Source organism: Hoplias malabaricus, chromosome 13 (genome assembly GCF_029633855.1).
Source record: "Hoplias malabaricus isolate fHopMal1 chromosome 13, fHopMal1.hap1, whole genome shotgun sequence".
NCBI classification, from domain to species: domain Eukaryota; kingdom Metazoa; phylum Chordata; class Actinopteri; order Characiformes; family Erythrinidae; genus Hoplias; species Hoplias malabaricus.
Window position 1 is genome coordinate 29,710,618 of NC_089812.1, and position 10,292 is coordinate 29,720,909.

The 10,292-nt window shown below is 38.0% G+C and overlaps 1 protein-coding gene across 1 annotated transcript; it reads right to left on the minus strand.

Moving 5' to 3' along the window:
- Positions 1-293: 293 nt before the first annotated feature.
- LOC136665220 (uncharacterized) lies at positions 294-3,056 on the minus strand. The gene is made up of 2 exons (XM_066642807.1): positions 2,712-3,056; positions 294-1,820 (listed from the first exon to the last, which is right to left on the minus strand). The coding sequence occupies exons 1-2, from the start codon at positions 2,905-2,907 to the stop codon at positions 1,087-1,089; spliced, it is 930 nt and encodes a 309-aa protein (XP_066498904.1). The 5' UTR covers positions 2,908-3,056; the 3' UTR covers positions 294-1,086.
- Positions 3,057-10,292: the final 7,236 nt, after the last annotated feature.

The window sequence follows — 10,292 nt, forward strand, 5'->3', positions numbered from 1 at the left end:
ATGTGAGGCAGGTAAAAACATTTTCATTTGCTAACAAACTAAGGATAGCAATGCCATTTGAGAAGTGAGTCCGTGATTAATTTCATAGTCTTAGGAGGACCATGACTGCTGTAACCCTGGCCACAAAAAGCCCGACCTCATAACTTTATGCAAAACTGTACAAATCCTGACAGTTCTTCTGCCACTGTGTGTGTAGGAACTGAAAATATAAAGTACAAAATGAAGTCATGAATGTTAAAATGAACATTTTAAAATGTTTAATGAAGAAAAACAGTTCAAAGAAAAGACTCAGACACAATAATGTTATAGCACAATATGAATTCCAAAATAGTAACTGGGCTGGTTATTTTATTTCAGTAGTGGGCATGAACAATAGCATGGAAGGCCAAAGCTACAGTCCCTATGTAAATTTTTAATATTCAAACCTAAAGACTGAGCTTCTGAGGAGAAAGTATTTCAATTAGAAATATAAATAATAAATAAAGAGCACAATAAATTAGTAGATCTGCTAACTATTCTTCAAACTGCACATAACCCCAAATTCACTTAAATAAATAGTTTAACTTATAAAAACATAACCTTGACTAAATATTGTGTAACGGGTATGATATTCCTCATTAAAAATACTAAAAACATACAGTCATTTGCAAGCCTCCTGGTCAAATTAGTTTATTTAATAAATTTATTTAATATGTTATTAGATTTCCCAAAACATTTGAGTGTAGAGAAAACGTTTAATGTGTGTGATTTTTGTTGTTTTTAATTAGAAAAACAACAATGCAGTAATTTGGCTGGGATGTTTACATTTCCCATGATGATGACAACAGAGACCACCCCTACGTATTGTTATTTGAAGTAATGATGCAAGAAACATTTTGACAAATATGTCCTTCCACCAAAACAACCCTTAACCACTGGTTGTCATAAATAAGCTTTATAAATTTTGCACTGGTATTAACAGGTAACTAACAAATAAAGGAGTTTTCTAGCCTTCAGGTTAGCACCGTGGTAAATCTATACTAATTTTAAAGCTGGTAAAATCACTGCAAGCAAAGAAAAAAAGAAACTAAAAAGAAAGGTCAAACATCAACACTTCCCATGTTTCATACGGAGATGTTTTAAAAGTGCTGACGTTGTATATTCTTTAACACCCCGAGATATCACTGCCTTGCACATGAGACACACAGCCTTACTGCAGTCTCCCTCTTTTAGAGAGAAATACTTCCATACTGGGCTTGATTTCGCTATGGTTCTCTTCTGCATTTCACAGTGTTTGCTGGTACAGTGCAGTGTGTTATTGCATATAATTCGGTTTGAGTAACTGAATGCAGCTCGAAACTCTACAGGCCTGTTTTGGGAGGCAGACTCTACAGAGTGTGTATCTTCAAAGTTGTATGGCTGTTGACTCAATACATGCTGTGTCCTTCTCTGGTCACTGTTTTCCGAAATCACGTCCCAGTTGTGTGGAGACCAGCTAAGCGTGCTTGCATCTGCATTGTCCATGATATCGGTGTTCACTGACTCTATTTTGATCTTTGCTGGAAATTCATAGTCTGTCATCTCTTGGTCATCAGTCTGTGTGTTTAAGAGAGAGCTACATTGCACAGAATCTTCTGGGAAGTCTGTTTGTTTTTCAAAGGTTTGCCTCGCTTCAGGCTCAAAGTGAGTATCTGTGGAGTAAGAAGGTTGCTCTTTTTTAATTTTCCAGTTTTCTTCTTTCAGTCTCTGAGGTTCAGTCTGACTCTCCTGGGATTCGGACTCCAGCTCTGAGTTTGAGTTGCAGTCTTGTTGTCCAGAGGGCAAAGCTGAGCTGACCACACCTAACAAGGATGAGATAAATCAGTCTGCATGCTTCAGAAAGCAACAAATAACTAGAATTTTGTTTCATTTACTCAAGCAGATACTTACTGCATAACACCAAATTGGATTTGTATTGTTTACTGAATATGTAATTAGTTACATTTTAGGCATTCATATTTAGTTCCTGTTCTGTATTTGTGTGTGTGTGTGTGTGTGTGCTCTGCTTGGAGATTGGGTCACATCACTGACTCTGATGCATTAGCATATTATTTTAAACCCCCGAAAATCTCATTCCTGTCCATTGGAATGACATATTTACATGTTATTTAGTCCAGAAATACCTATAATTCTTTAGTGGTTTAATATATCTCAGCACATACTTCTTAGTTTAATATGTGTGGATGCTTGAATATGCAATATAATAATAGAGTCCCCACATGGAAATCTCGAATTACCATTCCACAACTGGCCCACAGTCCACAAGGTGACAAGATTGGTTTCATAGGTTCATGGCATAATAAACCATGGTTTCTGAATTTGCTTGCTGTACACAGTATCAAAGCTGAAATTTTCAGCCATTATTTCACTCATGATAAAAAAAGATACATGTTAACATGGTAAAACACAATATGAAATGTAGGGTGTCTTTAAACAAAAAGTAATTTCATTAGTGAGAAAGCAAAGTTTAAGTTGTGCCGAATAACTGGATTAAACGCAGGATAGTATGTAAAAGACAAACACTGTAGCCAGGAATTCATAAGGCCGTTTTAATTGTGAAATTATTTTAAAATAACGACAATAAAATATCGCGATATTTACCTGTAACGTTATGGCGATGCTTTAAAATATCGCGATAGGTTACATTTTAGCTCCCCAAGTCGTGTTCATTAAACAACTTTCATTAAACTTACCTGTGGTTTCTTCTGTAACACTGCATTCTGTAATTTTAATCTTTAACAGTTCCTTTAGATGATAATTTTCTTTTCGTATCCGAGCCGTTTCCTCCTCGTACTCCTTCATCGTCATGTTTACTGTGAAAATGATCTCATTCAGTGCCGCAGACAGTCTCTCGGACAGGAACGAGTTTAAACGGTCTAGTTTGGTCATTTTACTCAACTTCAAATGAACTGAAGTTTATTTGTATTCTTGAAAATATATGTCTTCATGCGCTGTTTACCGCGTCCCTGTCTTTAGCGTTACTCATTCGGTGACTCAATAGATGAACACAATGTGACACAATTCAAAGCTGCACTGCCGCCCACTGCACAGGAGAGGCTCTGACAACCACAGCAAGATTCAGGTAGGATTTTAATTCTTTATATTTACACTGTTCTTTTACATGACACCGTTTTTACACAGCTAATAACTACTAAACAAATTTTACTACATACCCAAAAAGACCTTCAAATTATTGGATATGGCTACTTTGACCTCCAAAATAAATGTAGACAGATTTTGGGCTACTACAGCTTGAAATATTTGTCTGAACCCAGCAAGACAGATTCAGACATCATTTGCCGAATGTGTGTTTGCTTAAGTTTCTTGTCCAAGTTCTCACTTTTAGCATATTTTATCCTGATTGCTTTATGGATGTTTTTCTTTTTGTCACTGATGAGCATTTTTTGTGTGTGCACCTTGGACCGCACGGTGGTGCAACAGGTAGTGTTGCTGTCACGCAGCTCCAGGGTCCTGGGGTTTTTGGGTTCGAGCCCCGCTCCGGGTGACTGTCTGCGAGTAGTTTAATGTGTTCTTCCCTTATCTGCATGGGTTTTGTCCCACAGTCCAAAAACACATTTTTAGTTGGATTGACTACTCAAGGGTGTTCATAGATTTGAATTTGTGAATGTGTGTCACCCTGCGAAGAACTGGTGCCCCCTCCCGTATTTGTTCCTGCCTTGCCCCCCGTGATTCCGGGTAGGCTCCAGACCCACCGTGACCCTGAATTGGATGGGGGGGGTTACAGACAATGAATGAATGGCCCATTTCTGCTTGGCAGTTTGTCACCTTGGCCTCTGCACCCACTGTGCAGTTCATGCATTGTTGTCCTCCCTGCCTAGGAAGCAATCTCTCAGACAGAAACTGCAACAACTGCTGTGGTATGTCAGAAAAGAGGCTTTGCATCAATGCTTTCTCCACAGCAATTTCTGACTCTCTTCTGATGTGGGAGACTCCTTCCCACCCTTCTTGAAAATCCAGGGCCATGGCTTATTATTTAGAGGAGATTATTGATGTGGATTCTCCAAAGAGGAAATCTGAAAGAGGATAACAATGATGCACATTCTCTTGCCCATCACCTCATCCACAAGTCCAAGGAGGAGTGCGACACCATTTTGACGCAGCCTGTGTCTAGGTCAATTGATTTGCCTAGCACCAATTAACAGATGTCTCCGACCTGTTGAGACATGCCAATCCTTTGGCCCAATCTTCTGCACTAGTGGATAAAGTTCTGAATGACTTGTTGTTCTGCAGTTACCAGGCTGAGCTACTGAAAGAGCTGGGGGCTCAGCTAGATCTAGTTATGCCAAGCTGTGTGATCAAATCATGGTTGTTTTAGCATGGGAGGAAATCTTGATTGTCATGCTCTGCATCTCTTGTGGCACTGTCCAAAGCAAAGCAGACCAGCAGTTCCACAACCCTGGTTTGGAAGTATCTCCCCTCCTCTGAGGAAAAGTGACTTGCCACGCTTTCAATGCTGTTCCATACTTTTTGGAGGCTGGTTCACATCAATCAAATGTAAAGATGTTTACCTTCACATAGGCATCCACCCAGCTCTGAAAATATGAGGTTACAAGTGGCTTAACAGTCCAGTTAGGATTCAGTCTGGCTCTGCACATCTTTACCAAGTGTATTGTGGCTGCACTAACACCTCTATGGGGAGTGGACTTTTAGAATTTCAGCCTATAATGATAATTTTCTACTCGGTTCCCCCTTCTCAGGCTCATGGTGAGAGAGAGATACCAATTCTGGTGTCCCACATCTCCAACCTAGGATTCAATATAAAACACACCAAGAGCTGTTTCGCCCCCAGCCAGGAGGTAACTAACCTGAGCCTGAATCTAAACTCCATCTCATTCCACACCATGCTCTCAGTATTGAGTACTGTGTCATTCAGACACTGCGTGTCTCTTTTCCACAGGGGCCAGTCTGTCCGGTTTAGAACATATCTTCATCTCTTAGGCCTGTTGGCATCCACTCTGTTGGTGGATAGGGAGGTTGTGGACAGGGAGGTCATATATAAGCAGCCAGGGATGCATGTGCTTCCTTCAACTTCACAAGCTGACACACAAACTTCTCCAATGGAGAAGCACACACTTCAGCTTGCTGCATGTGAAAGACCACATGAATGTTGGAATGTTGGGGCAGACTTCCGCCCCAGGGGAATCCTTTATAAGGAGACATAAGGATGTTGCTTAGGGTGAAAATAGATTAGGGTGAAATACAGCAGACATACACACAAACGTGATGCCCTGTTTTCTCACTGACACACAACACAACTCTTGGAATAGTAGGGTAATGTCTACTTTGTGTTCCCATCTGAATCGCCTACCAGCCACTCTAGCCGGATTACTACACCTAGGATTACGCCTCCTCCTGATTGCCCAACAACACCTCAGACATATAGAATGCACTAGAAGCTTTAGACAATCTAATCAGCCCTGTCTTTTGGGTACTTTTGCTCAGAGCTTAACTTGTGTCATCTCAATGCTTGGCTCAATGAATGGTGAAAGCTAGCATTTTAACTTGTACTACCATGTGCTTACAACCCACTTAAGGCCTCCAAGCTCATTCTGCCTAAGGCACTATTTAAATAAATTTGAACGCTGCATGGGATTGCTCAAGATGTGTGACGGCATCACTGTCTACAATGAGCAGGTGGGAGAAGGAGTTAGAAACACAGTGAGCACACAAACAGGAAGGAGGAAGAGTCTCCTGCAAAGTTTTCTCATGAAATATAGTCAGACAGACTAGAAAGGTGAAGAAAAACAGGAAACAGGAAACAGTAAAATTTGGACAAATTTTAATGTGACAGACAATTCAAAGGCAGAGTGTAAATTGTGCCAAGTTAAAATTTCATTACAAACAACCCGCACAGGCCAATGCAAACTCTTCATTTTTCAGTGCAATTAGAAAAGACAAGCAACCCCATCAAACGCATTTGGGATGAACTAGAACAGAGATTGTGAAGCAGACCATCTTACTCAACATCAAATGCTCTTCTGTATAAATGGGCAAAACTCCCACAGTCACAGTCCATAATTTTGTAAAAAGCCTTCCCAGAGTGGAAGATTTTATAGCTGCAAAAGGGGGACCAACTACAAATTAATGGCTATGGATTTAGAATGGGATGTCATAAAACCTCCTACAGGTAAAGACATTCATATATAGACACAATTTAGAGTAATATATTTTTAGGTGTGTGTGTTTTTGGCACTTTTGTAAATATCAGAACACTGTTTAAAAAGTACTTTTGTTTGGTAAAGATTCTTAAATTAGTTAATGTTCCCACTTTTCACAAAGTTTCAGAAAGCATGTGTAGGTATAATGTAAAAAATAAAACAACATTGGTCAACAGCTGGCTTGGCAGCACTCTTCCTGTTAAGTCGACCATTTAATATCTGAACTATAACTGCAATCCTCTCATCTCATAATTACTCATATCTGAAATACTTAATTTATGCATCAATTTAGGTGTTTGGCATCAAATATCAATCAAATGAATGAATAGGCCTTGATTTACTGTGTTCAGGAGTATTTTCCTCTGTTAAGAAGAATCAGATTACTCAATACATAAAATAAAAAATAAACTAGAAATTAATCTGAATTGATAAAACAAAAATATCTAATGAAAAACCACAAACGGTTGCAACTGACACTAAGCACTTAGCAGCAGTTCAGACAGTCTATATTTTGCAGTCATTCCCCAGCAGAATATCCTCAGGTTTCCTGTCTCTGAAACAGAAAGAGCCAACTTACATGACAGTAAACACCTAAATATTTTTTGTAAAAATGGGGTATTCAGTGGGAGCTTATGTAGATGACGTTGTGTTCTATGGTGGCCCCCTGAGTCACATAACTACGTTTACAAAGCAAACAAAAACTCAGAACACAACAGCATTAAATAGAACACAAATACATAAAATGCTGCACTGAAAAAAAAAACGATGCATAAACTCAGAACACAACAGCATTGAAGAGAACACAAATACATAAAAAAACAAACACTGCATTGGTACATAGTATTTAAAACACTCAACTTATTTCTGATGGTTGTATGGACTACTTATTAGAAATAAACCTTTTATGGAGCATGGAACTTGACCAACCATTAAAAACTTTGGGGATTTTGGATGCCATTTACTTAAAAACTATACAGTAATATCACTTCATATTTCATAGCTATGTAGTATGGAAAACACTGAAGAAGAGTAAGCTTTCTGGTATCCAAACTTCTATCCATCGCTTCTCTCCATTATTGACTTCAGGATGTTTCTTGCTTTGCTAAGGCTTTTTTTTTTTTTTTTTACAATGTCGAAATATACAGTGCTCCTTGCGGCTGGGGGCATGTCCGGTGTGAGCTATTCTCCAATACAGCATTTTTTTCAATGCTTTGTAAATGTTGTTGTGATGTGACTCAGGGGGCCTCCATAGTGTTTGCTGTAGACGACTTGAAACTGGAAAATTATTTACCTTGAAATAACTCCAGCAAACAGTTTTAGTTCATATCACATTTGAGACTGGTTTCACTATTAAAAAATCAAGAGTCACCTGTTTGCAGAGCTAGCTCTGTGCTGGGTTTTCTCTATTGACTGACAGTATCTGTTGATTTTTTGCCAGAATTTGGTCCAGTCTTAACAGTGTGTTTCCTGTAGATAGAGCAACATAAGTTTAATAATTTAAAAAACATATCACTGTGAGACACTTTCTAACATCTGTTTCAATATTGAGGGTTGTTCTCTAGTTTATTTGCAGTTTGTACAACAGCATAGGTTTAAAAGGGAATATTTTCCATTTGCTTCAGTTAATTTCAGTTACACATAAGTACACGTGGATGTTTTCCTTAGTTGTATCTTCAAAAATATGCAAAGATTAATACAGATTACAGTGTACATACCTGTGAATGGACAAGACAAAAAAAACAAAAACAAAACAAAAAAACCTGATTGCGCCTTATCAACCAAGGCAAGTGCAAAAGCACATTTAAAGACAAGTTAACTTGTATTCACCATGACGGGCCATGTGGTTTCGAAATCGATATTTCTGAATAAAGCCCAAGTTACACTGCCTGCACCAGTAAGGCCTTTCACCTGCAAAAGATCAAAATCTGACTCTAAACAACATAATATGCAATTTCATTGACATAAATCTGGAAATATTACAACACGTGTTGGAGAAGAGAAACTTACAACTGCATATATACTTACTGACCTGTGTGAGTGTACACATGTCTGCGTAGGTGAAATGCACTGCAGAAGGCTGCACTGCAGTGATGACAGGTGTGCGTTTTGGTGTTCTGCAATGTACTTTTGTTTTCATCTGAAAGATTATTATCCACTTTTGTTGGCTTTATATGGAACATAAAAATGAAGGTAAAAACAAGGTAAATTGAAAGAACATATTTAAACATATTATTATTTGGGTGCTCCAGAGTGGCTCAATCATAAAAATATTAACCCTAAATCTAGGCAATGTTGAGTAGGATCTCCATCAATGCATTGGTGCCTTCATAACTGTTCTTAATTTCTTTGCATCAGCAATTTTACCCTTCATCTTCCTCTCATTATTCAGTATGATGCAAGAAAATGCAATAATTTGTAGGGTGATTTAACTGAATTGACTCAAAGTATTCTCCTCCAAGTGTGTTTAGAAATCTCCTAGAAGGAATGAGTGACAGGAGATGCATCTGTTTTCACTATTACTGGTTTCTGGTTTATTGTAGCTCAGACAGCTAGTTAATACGTAGATGTGAAGATTTTTAAATTAGAAATTGTTTTTGTTGCACTGAAACAAGCATTATATATTCTGAACCAAGATGTTCTAGTTTGGCGTTACATGTAACTGATTTACAATGTTACAATGTTATGATTTAAAAAAATTTGTTTGTGGATTGACATTCTGGAGATTAATTTTGTACAAAATTGGGATTTACTGTTAAATTCAAGTAAAACAAGTATTGCTCACAAAGAGTTCCAATGTTTATACTGACTAATTTGTTTATATTCACATAATAAAATCAATTTTTGAATTTGATGCCTGTAACACATTCCAACAAAGTTGGGACAGATGCAACAAACTTCTAGAAATTTACATTACAGTTTAGAAACATTCCAAGAAATGCAGATGAATTAAAGGCATACAATAAGCAGGAACTAAGAGAATCAGGCCCTGTAAGGACTTGCGCATCAGCGTCCAGGGCATGGAGGATTATATCATTGCTTTCCAATGAAAAACACAGGAACTGTTCTTAACATTGTGTAAAAAAATGACGAATGGATCATTAGAAATTCTCTGAAATTACTTAAATATTTTATTTTTTACATTGATTTCCATTAATGGTTAAGAATTTTCCCTCTCCTGTAATGTTACTATTTTTGGAGATACACGTATGTCATTAGACATTGGCGACTACCACATACAATTGATGTGGAAGTATATATTTGGATTTCACAGATATGCTGCAATCAGTGTAATATTTTTCCCAAAATCTATGGTTATTTCAGCAAAAAGTGTCAGATCTACTTCTGCATGTGATACAACTCCATGGTTTTATAGACAAAGCTGGTGTACTTGACTGGCCTTCCAGCAGTACAGTTCAGTCTGCTAAGCATTTTCATTAATAGAAGGAATCAGTGTCCACCATGCATTGTTGAGTAGCTAAAGATTTATAAGGCTTAAACAAAGAATAGGCAGAAAATTTATTTGCAGTCCTTGGTATTTGAATTTTTAAAAAGTATAATTTAAAATAAAGTGGCTGCAACATTGGGGCATGGTGGCACAACAGGTAGTGTCGCTTTCACACAGCTCCAGGGGTTGTGGGTTCAATCCCTGCTCCGGGTGACTGTCTATGAGGAGTTTGGTGTGTTTTTCCTGTGTCGGTGTGGGTTTCCTCCGGGTGCTCCGGTTTCCTCCCACGGTCCAAAAACACACGTTGGTACATGGACTGGTGACTCAAAAGTGTTCATAGGGGTGTGTGTGTGTGTGTGTGTGTGTGTGTCACCCTGCAAAAACTGGCACCCCTTCCAGGGTGTGTTCCTGCCTTGCACCAAGTGATTCTGTGTGCCTGTCTGAATTATTATTATATTTTTTGTCATCTATATTTTTTTTAAATAATACACTCAAGCTGGTCAGTTAAAAAGAAAAAGTATTTACGTTTGTTAGTTGAGGATAAGATTTGCAAGAAAGGTTCGCACTCAGCAGATTCTTGGTTTTAATTGGTTTTTATGTGTTCTGAAATTTTTTAATTTGAACCAGGTTTTGGTCAAAGAAATCCTTTA